The sequence below is a fragment of the Hyla sarda genome, chromosome 7, assembly GCF_029499605.1.
Source record: "Hyla sarda isolate aHylSar1 chromosome 7, aHylSar1.hap1, whole genome shotgun sequence".
NCBI lineage: Eukaryota > Metazoa > Chordata > Amphibia > Anura > Hylidae > Hyla > Hyla sarda.
Window position 1 is genome coordinate 195,948,800 of NC_079195.1, and position 20,429 is coordinate 195,969,228.

Consider the following 20,429-nt stretch of genomic DNA (forward strand, 5'->3'; position numbering starts at 1 on the left):
TATAATGTAGAGAGGCCAGTGCAGACTCGAAGCAGTTGTTTGGTTTATTACAACTAATCAGACAACAGAAAATATAAGAAAAGCTCTGGCCGGTTGCCGTTGGGAACCACACCATCTTTTGCACTTGTTTTTGCAAATTCGTCTCGATGGTATTCGGTACAAAGCACAGAGTTTACCTCTCAATATGTATGGATATGCCGGCTATCAGGGCGATAACATTAGAAACGTTTGCCCAAATGTTCACCATTGTAAACACGATGCTGGACTTGAGGCTCCATCCGAGGGCCAGATGTCTCTACCATGTAAGCGATTCACCGACAATGACACAATGTTGTGTAATTGCTTTTATATCTATAAACACCTTCACGAGTTGTTAAGTAATAACTAACGTGACAGTAACGAAGCCAAAATAACTCCGGCAGATGGTGTGACTTCATCATTAAAAATACCGGAGAGATCATATGATAACACCTATGACACGCTAAATGTGCAATGCCAGAGAGGTTGCTACGCAACGATCTTGTGTCTTACTTCTGGATAGTGGAGGTATCTGTTACTACGCTGTTTTTCCCCCTCGTACGTTAGGGGGAAATACACACTATATTTATCCTAAGATGACTGTAGATCAGTGTTTTCCAACCAGGGAGCCTCCATCTGTTGCAAAACTACAACTCCCAGCATGCCTGGACAGCCTTCAGCTATAAGTGTCTGATCGCGAGGGGTCTCCTCTATCGGGTCCAGGCATTGCCGCAGCTGTGTGCGACTGAAGTTAATGACACACCCCCCCATACAGCTCTATGGGAGAGGCGGAAATGCACGAACACTCCTCCTGCACGGGACAGATGCGGCTGAGGTAGGGGCACCATATAGGAGATGGTGAGGGGTCCCAGCATTCGGACCCCCTGCAATCAGACACTTATCCCCTATCCTGCGGAGAAGTGTTATATACTACAGATCTCCTTTAATTGCACGCTGTTCCTAGCTGGTTCTGCTGATCATTGGGGGTCTCAGCACTGAGACCCTGACCAATGAAAACTTTTGACATGTCCCTGTGAATTTTTTACATTATTTTTATGGAGGTAAACATTAAGACTGGTGCAATTCTTAAAAAAAACAATTGGCCTCCTCCCTTTGACTATAGATACTGTTATCTACACTGTACATTATTGTGGTAATGGCGGGGTGGGTGGTGCAGGGAAGATGTTGTTGCCCTGTTGCCAGGGCAGATGGTAATAATCCCTTGTGTTCGTGATGCCAGGGCATGGTTTAGCCTTAACCACCCAAAGGTATACCCCTGGATCCTGGGCTATGCATGGGGGCAATTAAGACACCAACGCCAAGTTACGGACAACGGAAGCTGTACTGAGGGTAGACATTTGTTACAGTGTATGCATTACAGCTAGGGCCCAAGGAGGAGAACAGTGACACAGAGACCTCGCAGGTTTGCTGGGACCTGTAGTAGACAGGAGAAATTAGTGCAGGCCACGCTGGATAGGCAGAAGACTTGACTTGACTGACAGGACTGTGACTTTAACTTACTTTGCACTTGACTTGTAGCTGCAGGGCTTGACTTGTAGCTGCATGACTTGACTTAAAGTGGCTATCCAGGAAAAAACTTTTTTTTATGTATATCAACTGAAATAAAGCGAATTTCTTCCATTAAAAAATCTTAATCCTTTCAGTACTTATGAGCTGCTGACGTTGAGTTGTTCCCTGATGATACCTGTCTTGGGAACTGTCCAGAGTAGAAGCAAATCCCCATAGCAAACCTCTTCTACTCTTCAGACAGAAAAGAACAACTCAACTTCAGCAGCTGATGATTATTGGAAGGATTAAGATTTTTTTAATAGAAGTAATTTACAAATCTGTTTAACTTTCTGGAGCCAGCTGATATAAAAAAAAAGTTTTTTCCTGGAATACCCCTTTAAGGCCTCCAATGTTCTGGACACACACACTAAGACGATTTGACTGCACTGGACCTCAGTAACGAGAGCTAAGCTAGCTCCATCCAGGGTTTTTATGGACGAGACTAGCAGGGAGCCCATAGGTCACCTTTGGGGTCAGCTGGTCACTAGTACCTCCTGGGTAACAATGCATGGTACATTAAAGATGTTATTAAAGATCTTATTAAAGATACAACACACAATATAATACATAACATATTTTCATGGGGGAGACAACTGCAGGGGGCCCTGGGGACACTAAAGGACACTGCCTGACAGGGCAGGAAAGGTACAGTGAAACACCATCCCGTACTGGATCACCACATTATCAAACATTATTATCGTTATTATTATCATTATATATTCTGTGGCAGGCCCTTATTTTCAGGGTGCTGTGCACATTACAAGGGGTTAAGCTACATACACCACAAACAAGTACATTGAACAAGAGACAGTAAATGACAAACTGATATAGAGTGAGAGAGGGCCATGCTGGTGAGGGCTTACAATCTACACGGAGGAACTAGTATCTAATGGCAACAAGGTACCAACAAACTAATAGCATGGGCTTTTTTTTTTTTTTTTTTTGGGGGGGGGGGGGGTAAAATACTAGAGAACATTTCATTTTGGCTACAAATGATTATACATGGCAATGTTCTTTATTATACCATAGGGGGGGGGGGGGGGTCAATAAAGCTTACATACAATTGTGAGAATACTCCTTTATTGATTCCTTCCAGTACCGTACATATAAGTAAGGGAGCCCCTACCAAGATCAGACCAAGCCTTCCCCACCAGGGTGCAGGATTTGCTTTACTATCAGGATGGCTCTTAAACTCTTCATGTTCCTTAGGTCAACCCTTCAGCGTCCTTCATGCTAAGATATAGCACCTCTGGAGAAAGAAGCCCTGCACACCTTCTCCCCACCTGGCATTGGGCAAACCAGGGCTTGGCCACCTCTACCCAAGTACCCCAAAGACGACCCATAAGACATCCATTATAATAAATATACCATTAATCCTGTTCTTAGATACGATTTTCTCCATATTGGTGTATGTTCTCTATATAGTGCCACTGTTAAAAGAAAATACCTTCTATCCACTCTACTCACCAAGCGAATAGTTTTGTCCCGTCACATCTGTCAGATGAGCAGTGACTGTGGCCTTCAGGGCGCTGTTAGGAAGGTTGCCATCAGAGGACAGGTAGATGAGGAATGAATGTGCAAGACTGGGCTTATCAAAACTAACCTAAGGGAAGATTAATAATGAGAAGGTAAAAGTCAACTCCCGAAAATCACAATGTATTCATGTACCAGGCTGATAACATTAGGTGGCACCTGTCATACATTAGGAAAATTGGCAACTGTATCAGCCGAGTGAAAGCTTTATCATATTACTAATGCATTAAAGGATAAGTCTCATGGAAAAAAAACGTATCCCCCATCTGCAGGATAGGTAATGAGTTTAAGATCGTGGAGGGTCCAAGCTCTGTGGCCCCACGCAATCTCCTGTAAGGCCCTCTGCTCTCCCTTGAAGCGGCGCCCCCATGCCCCCTCCATACATTTTTATGGGAGAGCCTTTCAGCTATCTTCGGCTCTTCCATAGAGAGATATGGAGGGGGTATGGCAGCCGCAGCTTCAGGCGGGGGTCGTGAAGCACCGCTCCAAGAGATCGTGGAGGGCCCCCCAGTGCTCGGACTTCCGTGATCTAAAATAAATCCTGCGGATAGGGGATAAGTTTATTTCCATAAGATATCACCTTTAAAGGGGTACTCCACTGAAAGACATTTTTTTTTTAAATCAACTGGTGCCAGAAAGTTAAACAGATTTGTAAATTACTTCTATTTAAAAATCTTAATCTTTCCAATACTTATCAGCTGCGGTATGCTCCACAGGAAGCTCTTTTCTTTTTGAATTTACTTTCTGTCTGACCACAGTGCTCTCTGCTGACACCTCTGTCCAGAGCAGGAGAGGTTTGCTTTGGGGATTTGCTCCTACTCTGGACAGCTCCAAAAATAGACAGAAGTGTCAGCAGAGAGCACTGTGGTCAGGCAGAAAGGAAATTCAAAAAAAGAAAAGAATTCCTGTGAAGCATACAGCAGCTGATAAGTACTGGAAGGATTAAGATTTTTAAATAGAAGTAATTTACAAATCTGTTCAACTTTCTGGCATCAATTGATAGAAAAAAAAAAATTCAGTGGAGTACCCCTTTTAAAGAGGTTGTCAGTGTTCCTTCAGCTGTTGACAAACTACAACCCCCAGACTTCACCTGTCCGGGCATGCTGGGAGTTGTAGTTTTGCAACAGCAGGAAACACACTAATTAAAAAACACTGTTTTAACCCCATGGAGACACAACCAAATTATGTTTTTCCTTGTTTTTCTTCCTTGCCTTCTAAGAACCATAAGAACCTTTTTATTTTTCCATCCACATAGTCATGTGAGGGCTTGTTTTTTGCCGGACTAGTTGTATATTCTTAATGGCATCACAACCTTTACCGTATAATTGAGAAACACAAAAATATTTATTTTATTTATTTCTTTTTTCTGTCTACTTAGCTGGGGTACATACAACTTTTTATTCACTTTATTTTCCTAACCTGTGTAGATGAAAAAAAAAGCCTTCATATAGTTCTGTAGGTAGAAAATTGAAAGCGTTATGATTTTTAGAAGATGAGGAGGATAAAACCAAAATGCAGAAATGAAAAAGAGTCCTATATTACAAATTTTTTCACCAAGTTTAATCCCTATAGGGAACTGTCACATATAACCTTTTGTTCGCAAACACTGACCAATGTTGTTCTACAGCACTGCATTGATTAGTGTTATTTGTGTTCTATTTATACAGGCTGCCTATATTCTTGGAGTGCCGATCTGACAGCACTGAGCCAGGAAGGGCCCCTTCAGGTTTCCTCTCAGCCGATTGGGACCCTGCGATTTTGCCGCTGTGGTCCCGATCAGATTTAGACACTGCCATCAACTTTGATAGCAGCGTCTAAAGGGTTAATGTTGGACATGAGCCGGATTGGTGACGTCTGGCAATAGCCAATGCTTCCGGCTAATGACTTATACAACACAATGAGAGCAGGCACTGTGCATACATGTACGCCTTGCATCCCTAGGGTACGTTCACAGGTAAAGGATCTGCTGCATATGTTCTGCAGCTGATTTTATTACCCATTTAAGCTAATGGGTGGCAAAATCAGCTGCACAAAATATGCAGCAGATCTAGTACATGTGATTGTACCCTTAAGGTGTCAATGATAAGTAAACAAGCAGTGTGTCCACATGTTGGGGCCCCAGTGGGGTTACTTTCCCTCCTCCAGTGTCCACAGGTAACCAGGTAAAACCGCACCATTTTTGCAGCGAGAGGACTGTCACCTCTCGACCTCCGTCCTCCTCCTGTGCTAAGGGCAGAGCTATCAATCAGGTACCTTTCATCCCTGTGCTGCTGCTGCCTGTCTCTGCTAATGATACGCAGACCAGGAGCAGCGCATTGATATTTAAATAGAGAAAAACACCAGAGAAAGTAGCGCTTGTTGGACTGGGGATCTGGGACAAGTGTCCTGGATGCTCAGCAGCTGCGGCGGGCCCTTTACCCGGTCGGACCATCGGACCACATCTGAATGGACCGGCCTGTCAGTCCGCTCCTGGAGCCAACTGCCTAAACTATACATTGTATATGTGCCGGAGCCTAATAGGTGATCGGCGGGGTCCAACAACCAGATAGGCCATCAATGTTAAATGCCTAGAAAATCCCTTTAATGCCATCAGTATTGCTGGTTACTTGGTACTAGGACTATTTTTGACTTTGCAAGAATTGTAGATCACCAGATTACCAAATTGCCATATAGCTACCTACATAAACATGCAGCTCCACTTTAAAAAGGCCACCAAAGTTCAAAAGTGTGATATTACCTTCAACCATACCGACTGATCAGGAGACGTATTGCAGGGGACCCATGAAAGCATCTTATTTCCAGGTACCGCACTGAACAGCAGGCAACTCTACAAACAAAACACAAGACATTTCTACTAAAATATTCTTCTCTTTTTTCCTTTTTTTCCTCACCCCAGTTGCCAATAGTTTAGATTTTGTTCCAGAGACTCCTCACTACTGTACAAAAACATCCAAGCATATAATAAGCTGTATTATCTAGTGACGGACCCCCGGTATGCTAAAGTGTTTACCAACCAGAGTTATTTAGCATTTTAAATTATCCTATTGAGTAAATAAATATTAATTTACAAAAACCCAAATAATTAAAATAATAGAACTACAGCCAGATTATAGAAGAAATAATTATTTAATGTTTCCACAGCAAAACCTAAACAACCTGGGCAAGTGTATGAAAAGTTCCCCTCATTCAAATTAATTCTCATGACAAATCTTTATCCATGATGTCAATAATTACTAGCCATGGAAATCATTACAGGGGTTATCCGGAAAATAAAACTTAGCCCCTATCCACAGGATAGGGAACAAGTGTATGTTGGCTGGTGGTCCGAATGCTAGGACCCTCTCATGATCTCCAGAAGAGGGCCTATATCTTACCTCTGAGCACTCCAGCAGAGAAGAACTGGTCTCCGGTGTGATGGCTCACTCAACCAATCATTGGTTGCATGGATGTACCACCTCCACCGGTGACTAACAGAACCCGCCGTCGCTCTCCAGACTAGTTTGTCTTGGGAGGTGGGTGCTGAAGCGCTCAGAGGTAATAGACGGACCCCAATTCTGAAGATAATGGGGGATCTTAGAGGTCAGAAAAACCAACCCTCCCCCCATTATCACACAGATGCCCCACAATGTCGTCCCACCTCAGCCTGTGATTGATAGAGAGGGCCGTCACTCCCAAGACTTTTTCATCTTGAAAGATAGGTGCTGGAGTGCTCAGTGGTAAGAGACGGACCCCTGTTCTAGAGATCTGACACCTGGGGCTCAGAAACGTATGTCCAATCCCCTATCAAATGTTATTTCCTTTTTAAGGAGCTAGCCAAGGCATACATGAAACATATAAGGCCCAGAGACAAATATAAACCCCTCACCATTATGGTGCCCGATTTTGTAAGACAGGACAGAATGTCTTTTGTTTGAGCCACTTCCCCTATAGTTGCTTACACTGCAATTCCTGTGGAGAGGACATGGCTGCCCAGGCTATTGCCAGCCAATAGCAACAAATAGGACATGAAAGCTGGACTACCTTGTCTAAAGGTAGCCATACACTTTCAATGGCTGTCAGCAGAACGATTGTTCGATGGACAGTTATCTCTCCTGACTTTCCCATACACAATGGAGGAGATTTATCAAAATCTGTCCAGAGGAAAAGTTTCTGAGTTGCCCATAGCAACCAATCAGATCGCTTCTTTCATTTTTCAGAGGCCTTTCCAGAAATGAAAGAAGCGATTTGATCGGTTGTTATGGGCAACTCAGTGACTTTTCCTCTAGACAGGTTTTGACAAATCTCCCCCAATAATTTTTGTCATGGCCAAACATTGTTTTCTACGGGAAGGGGTGAGCCACTGCCAGAGAGCTCTGGGGGCAGCCTTTTTCTCCTACAACAGCAGGGTCGGGGATTTAAAATCCAGCTAAGTCTGTCAGTGGAGAGTCGGAAAGCTGCCATACTCTTTAGGCTGAGGGCCAAACCAACTGAAGTAGTCAGGTTTGGCTAACTTTTGCCTAAGGTTTATAGGCACCTTAAAGGGGTACTACCATGCTGACAACTTAACCCCTATATAAAGGATGGGGGCTAAGTTGCCTGATCACACGGGGTCCCGCCGCTGGGGACCCCCGCGATCTCGCACGCAGCACCCCGCTCTCATCAGGCCTGATGACGGGGCTGGTGATCGTGACATCACAGCTCCACCCCCGTGTGAGGTCACACTCCGCCCCCTCAATGCAAGTCTATGGCAGGGGCGAGACAGCTCTCTTGCCCGATGCCATAGACTTACATTGAGGGGGCGGAGCGTGACATCACATGGGGGCGGAGCCGTATCGTCAGGATGCTCCGGCCCCGTGATCGGCAGTCATCAGACCCGGAGCGATGTTCGCTCTGGGGCCCGATGAGAGCGGGGTGCTGCATGCGAGATCGCTGGGGTCCCCGGTGGTGGGACCCCGCACGATCAGGCAACTTATCCCCAATCCTTTAGATAGGGGATAAGTTGTCACCACGGTAGTACCCCTTTAAGGGCTCCATTAAAGCAAAACGGTCTGCTTCATATTTTCTTGAAAGTGATGAGCCCCAATGTCTTCAAGATCCCACTGCACTTACGAATAGGCAGATATCAAGATCCGTGACATTTTGTTTTCTGTCCGATAGAGCTGTGAGGCTAGGTTTCCATTCAGGTTTTATTTATTTATTTATTTATTTTTTTTAGAAAACTGTCACTGAAGTTTTTGATGTAACTCATTGAATTTGAAACAACTTCTAGTTTTTATTGGTAAAATACATTTTTACATAGTTTTTTTTTAACGTAGTGGGATATAAATTGTGTTCATATTTTATACGGATTGTTATGTACACAGCAATAGTAATTATGTATAGTTTAAAAGTTAAAGGGGTACTCTGGAGGGAAAAAATAAATGTGTTCAAGCCAACTGGTGCCAAAAAATTACATAGATTTGTAATGCACTTCTATTGAAAAATCTTAATCCGTCCAGCACTTATCAGCTGCTGTATGCTCCAATGGCAGTTGTGTAGTTCTTTAAAGTCTTACCACAGTGTTCTCTGATGCAGTCTGTGTCAGGAACTGTCCAAAGCAGGAGAAAATCCCCATAGCAAATCGGACAGTTCCTGACATGGACAGAGGTGGCAGCAGAGAGCACTGTGGTCAGAGTGCAAAGAACTACACAATTTCCTGTGGAGCATACAGCAGCTGATAATTTCTGGAAGGATTAAGATTTTGTTAAAAAGACATTTACAAATCTGTTTAACTTTCTGGTACGCATTGATGTAAAAACTTATACATCTACTCCACATTCCTGTAGATCAGTGTTTCCCAACCAGTGTGTCTCCAGCTGTTGCAAAACTACAACTCCCAGTATGCCGGGGCAGCCTTTGGACCCTCGCTTCCGGCATAAAATGGGGGCCTTTTTTACACCCACTGAGAGAGAACCTGACCTACAACAGAGACATCCTACTTAGTCAGTTGGCCGATGCCTATCGGCGCCATCGTCCATCCTCTCGCATGTCTGACCCTGGGGGCCCTCTGCGCTCACCTTCCACTGAAATGGCTGCTGGGGAGGGGTGGGGTGACAGGAGCAGTACCAGCTCCATCAGCAGCAGCCTGAGTCTACAGTCGCTGATGAGTAGCTTTCTTCACCCGCATAGTGAAGCAACTCAGCAGCAGGAGGTAGACATGGAGCAGGACCTGAACCAGCAGGTGGTGGCATACCTTAAAATGACCATGCCAATAATGTTGAGCGGCATAGGCCATATTCGAATTCGCGAATAGTGTTGCTCACGAATATTCGCAATGCAAATTTTATTCGCGAATATCGTATATTCGCGAATTCGCGAATATTTGCGAATATTCGCGAATATAGCACTATATGTTCGTAATTACGAATATTCGTTTTTTTTTTTTTTTTTTCACAGTACACATCACAGTGATCATCCCTCTCTGCTTCCAGCTTATGTGGTGTAAAGAAGGCTCTAATACTACTGTGTGAGACTGGGGTGCAAATTTCCGCATATGCGAAAATTTACGTATGTTAATTTTCACATATGCGAATATTCTCTTATGTTAATTTTCGCATGCACGAATATTCGCATATGCGTATATAAAACGGGGATATTACGAATATGCGAATATGCGCGAATATATGACGAATATTCGTCCATATATTCGCGAATATTCGCGAATAGTGTTGCTCGCGAATATTCGCAATTCAAATTTTATTTGCGAATATCGCATATTCGCGAATTTGCGAATATTCGCAAATATAGAGCTATATATTCATAATTACGAATATTCGGTTTTTTTTTTTTCACAGTACATACACATCACAGTGATCATCCCTCTCTGCTTCCAGCTTATGTGGTGTAAGAAGGCTCTGGTGCGCGAATTTTCGTATATGCGAAAATTTGCATATGCTAATTTCCGCATATGCGAATTTTCGCGTATGCTAATTTTGTTATAAGCAAATTTTCGCATATGCTAATTTTCGCACACGCGAATATCCGCATATGCGAAAATAAAACGAGAATATTACGAATATGCGAATATTCGCGAATATGACGAATATTCGTCCATATATTCGTGAATATTCGCGAATTCGAATATGGCCTATGCCGCTCAACACTATTGAGGATATGCATTAGCTAATACTTAACTTTTCTTGAAATCAAACAAAAGGAAATGTGTGCAAAAAACACTGTGTGCCACCTACACCACCAAGTATTGATGTGATGCAAAGACCTCTAAAAGATGGAAGGGAAAACGTATGGTCCATTGTAACTGGTGGGGGTAAAAACTTCCCCTGTGAAGCCCTACTCTTGCATTATTAATTCCCTTCTTTGCAAGTGTTACTCGTCCTAAAAAGGGGGCGGCACCAAACAGGAACCTATCCCTATTTCCCCCTACAAAACACTGCCATTTCCCAGGGTTTTTAGGTGGAAATACAGAGTTTCCTGTGTGGGGCAACCCTTTTAACCCCTTAAGGAATGGGTGTTTTTCCGTTTTTGCATTTTCGTTTTTTGCTCCTTGCCTTTAAAAAATCCTAACTGTTTCAATTTTGCACCTAAAAATCCATATGATGGCTTATTTTTTGCGCCACCAATTCTAATTTGTAATGACATCAGTCATTTTGCCCAAAAATCTACGGTGAAACGAAAAAAAAAATCATTGTGCGACAAAATTGAAATAAAAAACGCTGTTTTGTAACTTTTGGGGGCTTCCGTTTCTACATAGTACATTTTTCGGTAAAAATGACACCTTATCATTATTCTGTAGGTCCATACGATTAAAATGATACCCTACTTATATAGGTTTGATTTTGTCAGACTTCTGGAAAAAATCATAACTACATGCAGGAAAATTAATACGTTTAAAATTGTCATCTTCTGACCCCTATAACTTTTTTATTTTCCCGTGTATGGGGCGGTATGAGGGCTCATTTTTTGCGCCGTGATCTGAAGTTTTTAACGGTACCATTTTTGCATTGATAGGACTTATTGATCGCTTTTTATTCATTTTTAAATGATATAAAAAGTGACCAAAAATGCACTATTTTGGACTTTGGAATTTTTTTGCGCGCACGCCATTGACCGAGCGGTTTAATTAATGATATATTTTTATAACTCGGACATTTCCGCACGCGGTGATACCATATATGTTTATTTTTATTTACACTGTGTTTTTTTTTATATTGGAAAAGGGGGTGATTCAAACTTTTAAAAGGGGAGGAGTTAAATGATCTTTATTCACTTTTTTTTCCACTTTTTTTTTGCAGTGTTATAGGTCCCATAGGGACCTATAACACTGCACACACTGATATTCATCATTGATCACTGGTTTCTCATAAGAAACCAGTGATCAACGATTCTGCCGCATGACTGCTCATGCCTGGATCTCAGGCACTGAGCAGTCATTCGGCGATCGGACAGCGAGGAGGCAGGTAGGGGCCCTCCCGCTGTCCTGTCAACTGTTCGGGATGCCGCGATTAGCCGCGGCTATCCTGAACAGCCCGACTGAGCTAGCCGGCCACTTTCGGTTTCGCTTTTAGCCGCGCGGCTCAGCTCTGAGCGCACGGCTAAAGGGTTAATAGCACGCGGCGCCGCAATCGGCGCTGCGCGTTATTAGAGGCGGGTCCCAGCTTCACTATGACGCCGGGCCCGCCGTGATATGACGCGGGGTTACTGTGTAACCCCGCGTTATATCAGGAGAGCAGGACCAAGGACGTACCTGTACGCCCTTGGTCCTTAAGGGGTTAAAGCATACCTGTCATAGTGCAAAAAAGAGTGATATGTTACTCAGGACCCAATTCTGATCATGTGCATATAATTTTTATGTGTCTCGGACCTATATATCCAGAGATATAAGCATTTATCTGCTGGTGAGTTACTTTTTCATTGTGCAGGCTGGAGGGGGCGTGTCAGTCTGTCTCCCTCACAGGAACAAGCCTGTGCAGTCAGCCAATCAGTACTCTCTACTCTGTAACCCTTTCCTCTCTGGTTTTATGCTGTGTCAGAGGAAGATACTTGGAGCTTGCCTGCAGTAATCAGAAGACATTATGGTGAATTCATAACAGGATAAAATGTATAAATATAAGAATAGATCTTTATAAAATTAGTGCAAGGATTTTTTAGATAAAAATACAGCATTTTTATGAATACGTGTTCTATCTGTTTTATCTTCTCCTAGTAAAGCTGGGTGCTAATCAGCATAGCTTTCACTATGTGTGTCATTCATCTTTCACAGACTCCTGAATATCTGATCAACTTCTTTGTCATTCAGGAGTCAGAGAAAGCTTTGACTATTTCAGCATGCTGGGAGTTGTAGTTTAGTAACAACTGAAGCTGCAATGTTTGTAAATAACTGTGTTAGAGCAGTGTTGCCTCCAGCTGTTTTAAAACTACAGCTCCCAGCATGTTCACACATCCTTTATCTGTAGTTTTGCATACACAATAGAAATCTCCTATACTGGATACCATTATGCTTTACAGCCGGTATCCAGTATGCTGCAAAATCTAGACTAGTCTGTCTGGCTAAAAGACAAACGAACTACAAAAACGACAAAGAGGAGCGCGCCATGGTGCAGATAAACAATGATATATAAATCGTAGATGGTAAAAATGTGCTTTCCAAAATGGGTTGTGCAAAGACCAGCACAACTTGGAGACAAACGTGTAAGAGAATCCCTCTGCTGCCACTCCACAATAAAATGCAATATGCCTGATGAAGCGCTTATGCGTGAAACGCGTTGCATGTTGGGAATAAACTGATTGTTCTATCCTTCTTCTGGTCCCTCAGCGCCCTATTGTCCACTGGTTTGGAGGTCATTGGTTTTATGGCTAAAAGACAGGTGACCCCTAGTGGTGGCTATTTTGAGCTTGAATTTCAGGTGAAATTTTTTTTTTTTTTTAACAAGTGTATTTTGTAAAGTGTCATATTATAATGAGTCCTGCAATATTTGAAAAGTTTTTAACAATGGCAGTGCCTCTTTAAGGGTGAGTAACACTTGCCAATAGACTTGTGCACTAGAAAAATTTTCGTTTAATTTTGTTTCGTTTTTTCGTTTTGGAAAAAATTTTCGGTTCGGCAATATGTTCGGTTTAGATTTTTCGGATACATTCGGTATTCGGGTATTCGTGTTGTTTTTTTCGGATACATTCGGTATTCGGGTACATTCGGTAAATCTTTAGTTTTTTTGGACTTTAGCGATCCTAATAAATAATGGAGATACCTTTTTTATTAAAATTTCGCAGGGTATCATAAAAAAATCATAATAAAAAAGATACAGTGGTGATGAAAAAAATTGTATCTAACGAAATGTATCTTTTTTATTATGAAATGTTTATTCATTTTTAAACAGGGATCAATTTATGTGAGCGGGTAAAGCACTAAAAATGTAGCCGACAATAATGAAAATGTAGTGTGTGCTTGTTTTTCACTTTTTTTTAAAACATTTTTCAGGTAGTACTACTACTCCCAGCATGGAACACACTCTTCCATGATGGGAGTAGTAGTTACCTGTACTAATTGACAGATCGCAGGGGTCCCTTGCGATCCTCTTGTATAATGTATAGATGCGGCGGCTGTTCTTCTATGGTCCCCTGCACTCACGTATATATACACATATTCATATTTCCCGCAGAGCTGTGATTGGCCAGATGGTTCCAGCCAATCACAGCTCTCTGTGAGAAATAGGAATATGTGTATATATACGGCCGTGCAGGGGACCATAGGAGAGCGGCCCCCGCATTCATACATTATACTGGAGGATCGCAGCGGGTGTCAGGAGTGATACCCGCAGTGATCTTCCCTTTACTACAAGTACTACCACTCCCAACATGGAGTACACTCTGCTCCATGCTGGGAACTGTAGTACCTGCATTAATAGACAGATTGCAGCGGGTGTCAGAAGTTACACTCGCTGCCATATGTCTATTAATGCAGGTACTACAGCTCCCAGCATGGAGCAGAGTGTGCTCCATGTTGGGAGTGGTAGTACTTGTAGTAAGGGACAGATCCCAGGGATGTCACTCCTCCTGACACCCGCTGCGATCCTCCTGATGTGAATGTCGGGATCAGCTGTTCTCAGGGCTACAGAGCCGGGAGAACAGCTGACGCTGAGCCGTAGGTATACATCGTATATCTACTGCCCAGCAAGAACTTACAGTGAGCCTGCAATGTGTATACAGTATACACATTGCTGGCTCACTTAACCCCTTGCTGAGCTGTGCGCTATGCGCAAGCCCAGCAAGGGAAGAGTTAACTTACACTGCTGGACAGTGTAGGTTAACCCTTTGTGCGGTATACACTTTATACAGCTATCTATAGATAGCTGTATACAGTGTATACAGAAGACGAAGTCCAGCTTACTTTCCTCGAGTCCCGGGCCGGGTTCATGTAGCTCCGCCCCCTAGTGATGACGTCATTAGGGGCGGAGCTACAGAAGGGAACAAGGCTAGTTTATCTGAAGCTCTGTTCACATTGTACTTTTTGTATAATGTGAACAGACCCTTCTGGCAGTGTCTACCCAGACAGGGAGACTCCAGCTGTTGCTAAACTACAACTCCCAGCATGCCCAGACAGCCAAAGGCTGTCTGGGCATGCTGGGAGTTGTAGTTTTGCACCAATTGGTGGCTCCCTGTTTGGGTAGACATTGCATCATGGGTGCTCTCCCCAGCGGACAGCGCCAAAAATGTCATAACCAATTTTTTGTGTTTTTTTTTCTTCTCGTTTCAGATCCGTGTATGCAGAGGATTACTGCGGATTCGATGGATTACGGCGGATTATTTTTTTTCCCTTTAATAAAATGGTTAACGAGGGCTGTGGGGGAGTGTTTTTTTAAATAAAATAATTTTTCCAATGTGTTGTGTTTTTTTTTATTGAATTTTCAGGGTTAGTAGCGGAAGCTGTCTTATTGACGGAATCCATTACTAGGCCAGGGCTTAGTGCTAGCCCCAAAAACAGCTAGCGCTAACCCCCAATTATTACCCCGGTACCCACCGCCACAGGGGTGCCGGGAAGAGCCGGTACCAACAGGCCTGGAGCGTCAAAAATGGCGCTCCTGGACCTAGGCGGTAACAGGCTGGCGTTATTTAGGCTGGGGAGGGCCAGTAACAATGGTCCTCACCCACCCTGGTAACGTCAGGCTGTTGCTGTTTGGTTGGTATTGTGCTGAGAATGAAAATACGGGGAACCCTATGCGTTTTTTTTTTAAATTTAAATAAACAAATTAAAAAAAAAAACGCATAGGGTTCCCCGTATTTTCATTCTCAGCCAGATACCAACCAAACAGCAACAGCCTGACGTTACCAGGGTGGGCGAGGACCATTGTTACTGGCCCTCCCCAGCCTAAATAACGCCAGCCTGTTACCGCCTAGGCCCAGGAGCGCCATTTTGACGCTCCGGGCCTGTTGGTACCGGCTCTTCCCGGCACCCCTGTGGCGGTGGGTACCGGGGTAATAATTGGGGGTTAGCGCTAGCTGTTTTTGGGGCTAGCACTAAGCCCTGGCCTAGTAATGGATTCCGTCAATAAGACAGCGTCCACTACTAACCTTGAAAATTCAATAAAAAAAAAAACACAACACATTGGAAAAATTATTTTATTTAAAAAAACACTCCCCCACAGCCCTCGTTAACCATTTTATTAAAGGAAAAAATAAATAATCCGCCGTAATCCATCGAATCCGCAGTAATCCTCTGCATACACGGATCTGAAACGAGAAGAAAAAAACACAAAAAATTGGTTATGACATTTTTGGCGCTGTCCGCTGGGGAGAGCACCCATGATGCAATGTCTACCCAAACAGGGAGCCACCAATTGGTGCAAAACTATAACTCCCAGCATGCCCAGACAGCCTTTGGCTGTCTGGGCATGCTGGGAGTTGTAGTTTAGCAACAGCTGGAGTCTCCCTGTCTGGGTAGACACTGCCAGAAGGGTCTGTTCACATTATACAAAACGTACAATGTGAACAGAGCTTCAGATTAATTAGCCTTGTTCCCTTCTGTAGCTCCGCCCCTAATGACGTCATCACTAGGGGGCGGAGCTACACGAACCCCGCCCGGGACTCGAGGGAAGTAAGCTGGACTTCGTCTTCTGTATACACTGTATACAGCTAGCTATAGATAGCTGTATATAGTGTATACCGACCAAAGGGTTAACCTACACTGTCCAGCAGTGTAAGTTAACTCTTCCCTTGCTGGGCTTGCGCATAGCGCACAGCTCAGCAAGGGGTTAAGTGAGCCAGCAATGTGTATACTGTATACACATTGCAGGCTCACTGTAAGTTCTTGCTGGGCAGTAGATATACGATGTATACCTACGGCTCAGCGTCAGCTGTTCTCCCGGCTCTGTAGCCCTGAGAACAGCTGATCCCGACATTCACATCAGGAGGATCGCAGCGGGTGTCAGGAGGAGTGACATCCCTGGGATCTGTCCCTTACTACAAGTACTACCACTCCCAACATGGAGCACACTCTGCTCCATGCTGGGAGCTGTAGTACCTGCATTAATAGACATATGGCAGCGAGTGTAACTTCTGACACCCGCTGCGATCTGTCTATTAATACAGGTACTACAGTTCCCAGCATGGAGCAGAGTGTACTCCATGTTGGGAGTATTAGTACTTGTAGTAAAGGGAAGATCACTGCGGGTATCACTCCTGACACCCGCTGCGATCCTCCGGTATAATGTATGAATGCGGCGGCCACTCTTCTATGGACCCCTGCATGGCCGTATATATACACATATTCCTATTTCTCACAGAGAGCTGTGATTGGCTGGAACCATCTGGCCAATCACAGCTCTGCGGGAAATATGAATATGTGTACATATACGTGAGTGCAGGGGACCATAGAAGAGCAGCCGCCGCATCTATACATTATACAAGAGGATCGCAAGGGACCCCTGCGATCTGTCAATTAGTACAGGTAACTACTACTCCCATCATGGAAGAGTGTGTTCCATGCTGGGAGTAGTCGTACTACCTAAAAAATGTTTTAAAAAAAAGTGAAAAACAAGCACACACTACATTTTCATTATTGTCGGCTACATTTTTAGTGCTTTACCCGCTCACATAAATTGATCCCTGTTTAAAAATGAATAAACATTTCATAATAAAAATGATACATTTCATTAGATACAATTTTTTCCATCACCACTGTATCTTTTTTATTATGATTTTTTTATGATACCCTGCGAAATTTTTATAAAAAAGGTATCTCCATAATTTTTTAGGATCGCTAAAGTCCAAAAATAGAATAAAAAGATTTACCGAATGTACCCGAATACCGAATGTATCCGAAAAATCAAACTATCTGTATCCTTTTTACTATATTTGTTATCAGAATGAATTCTTCACCTTCGTTTACAGATAACGAATGCATTCGTTATTTACAGCATTGTGGTCGGGAAATAACGAATGTATTCGTTACTGTGCTATTCGTATTATCGTGGCTATTCGGGAATATTCAAAATATGTTTTCGTGCATTCGGATCGGTCCGAATGCACGAAAACGGTAAAATTCGTTAATTTAGACATTCGTGCCGAACCGAATTGCACATGTCTACTTGCCAAAAAGGAAATTAATAGGGCGAGAGTAGGGCCTTACAGAGGAAGTTTTTACCCCCACCTGCTACAGTAGACAATATGTTGTTCCCTTCCACCTTTTTGAGGAAAGTGTTACTCGTCTTAAAAAGGGCATCCCCACACAGGAACCAATCCCTGTTTCCATCTAAAAACCCTGAAAATGGCAGTGTTTGTAGGTGGAAGTAAGAAGAGTTACCTGTGTGGGGCTGCCCTTTTAAGGGCGAGTAACACTTGCCAAGATGGGAATTAATAATGCGAGAGTAGGACCTTACAGGGGAAGTTTTTACCCCCACCGGTTACAATGGACCATACATTGTTCCCTTCCACCTTTTAGAGGTCTTTGCATCACATCAATTCTTGGTGGTGTAGGTGGCACATGGTGTTATTTGTACACCTTTCCTTTTGTTTGATTTAAGAAAAAAAAAAGTTTGGGGTCTATATATTTTATCCTAAGCATATTATTAAAAGTTAAGCTTTACATAATGCATATGTTCAATACTTCCTTGTGCACACTAACACTTTTAGTTGTCTCAGCTACTCTTCTGATCCTGCCACCCGCCTGATGCCACACATCTGATGCCAAGTTCTCCTTTTTTCACCCACCTTCGCCATTGGGTACTGGTATTGCCATCCAAGGCACCACTCTGTCACCGGGGTCACTTTCAGGACTCCTGATGCTTCTGCAGCCACCTCCAGGCTGTCTCATTCTGCCACCATATGTTCTCCTAATGCTGATGCCAGCTCCAGGCTGTCTCATTCTGCCACCATATGTTCTCCTCATGCTGATGCCAGCTGCAAGCTGTTTCATACTGCCACCATATGTTCTTCTCATGCTGCCTCCACCTCCACACTGTGTCATTCAGCCACTATATGGTCTCCTCACGCTGCCGCCACCTCCACACTGTCATTCAGCCACTATATGCTGCCGTCACCTCCAGGCTGTGTCATTCAGCCATTATCTGGTCTCCTCATGCTTCCGCCACCTCCAGGCTGTGTCATTCAGCCACTATATGACCTCCTCATTCTGCTGCAAACTCCAGGCTGTGTTATTCAGCCACTATATGTTCTCCTCAGGCTGCCGCCACCTCCACGCTGTGTCATTTGGCCACTATATGGTCTCCTCATGCTGCTGCCACCTCCATGCAGTGTCATTCAGCCACCATATGTTCTCCTAATGCTGATGCCAGCTCCAGGCTGTCTCATTCTGCCACCATATGTTCTCCTCATGCTGATGCCAGCTGCAAGCTGTTTCATACTGCCACCATATGTTCTTCTCATGCTGCCTCCACCTCCACGCTGTGTCATTCAGCCACTATATGGTCTCCTCATGCTTCCGCCACCTCCAGGCTGAGTCATTCAGCCACTATATGACCTCCTCATTCTGCTGAAAACTCCAGGCTGTGTTATTCAGCCACTATATGTTCTCCTCAGGCTGCCGCCACCTCCACGCTGTGTCATTTGGCCACTATATGGTCTCCTCATGCTGCTGCCACCTCCATGCAGTGTCATTCAGCCACCATATGTTCTCCTAATGCTGATGCCAGCTCCAGGCTGTCTCATTCTGCCACCATATGTTCTCCTCATGCTGATGCCAGCTGCAAGCTGTTTCATACTGCCACCATATGTTCTTCTCATGCTGCCTCCACCTCCACGCTGTGTCATTCAGCCACTATATGGTCTCCTCACGCTGCCGCCACCTCCACACTGTGTCATTCAGCCACTATATGCTGCCGTCACCTCCAGGCTGTGTCATTCAGCCATTATCTGGTCTCCTCAGGCTGCCGCCACCTCATTCTGCTGAAAACTCCAGGCTGTGTTATTCAGCAACTATATGTTCTCCTCAGGCTGCCGCCACCTCCACGCTGTGTAATTTGGCCACTATATGGTCTCCTCATGCTGCTGCCACCTCCATGCAGTGTCATTCAGCCACTATAAGGTCTCCTCATGCTTCCGCCACCTCCAGGCTGTGTCGTTCAGCCACTATTTGGTCTCCTCATGCTGCCGCAAACTCCAGGATGTGTAATTCAGACACTATATGCAGCTGCCAACTCCAGGCTCTGTCATACACCCACTATGTGGTCTCCTCATGCTGCCGCCACCTCAGGCTGTGTTATTCAGCCACTATATGGTCTCCTCATGCTGCCACAAACTCCATGCTGCGTCATTCAGCCACTATATGCTGCTGCCAACTTCAGGCTGTGTCATTCAGCCACTATATGCTGCTACCAACTCCAGGCTGTGTCATTCAGCCACTATATGGTCTCCTCATGCTTCCGCCACCTCCAGGCTGTGTTATTCAGCCACTATATGGTCTCCTCATGCTGCCACAAACTCCATGCTTCGTCATTCAGCCACTATATGCTGCCGCCAACTTCAGGCTGTGTCATTCAGCCACTATGTGGTCTCCTCATGCTGCCGCCAATTCCAGTCATTCAGCCATTATATGTTCTCCTCATGCTGCTGCCACCTCCATGCTGTGTCATTCAGTCACTATATGTTCTCCTCATGCTGCCGCAAACTCCAGGCTGTGTCATTCAGCCACTATATGCTGCTGTCAACTCCAAGCTGTGTCATTCAGCCCTTATGTGGTCTCCTCATGCTGCAGCCAACACCAGGCTGTGTCATTCAGCCACTATATGTTCTGCTCATGCTGCCGCAACCTCCAGGCTGTGTTATTCAGCTGCTATATGTTCTCCTCATGCTTCTGCCACCTCCAGGCTGCGTCATTCAGC

At 44.2% G+C, this 20,429-nt stretch overlaps 1 protein-coding gene across 15 annotated transcripts in view; it reads right to left on the minus strand.

The window, feature by feature from the left end:
- Positions 1-20,429, minus strand: part of PAPPA2 (pappalysin 2) — a 381,240-nt gene that overhangs the window by 129,255 nt on the left and 231,556 nt on the right. For all 15 annotated transcript variants that reach the window (XR_008846570.1, XM_056532020.1, XM_056532010.1 and 12 more), the window contains 2 exons: positions 5,858-5,947; positions 3,055-3,190 (listed from right to left, as the gene is read on the minus strand). Coding sequence is in view for 14 of the 15 variants with exons in the window: in XM_056532020.1 (XP_056387995.1) it covers positions 3,055-3,190; positions 5,858-5,947 (226 nt within the window). In the remaining variant the exon portion in view is untranslated. The remainder of the gene's footprint in view (positions 1-3,054; positions 3,191-5,857; positions 5,948-20,429) is intronic.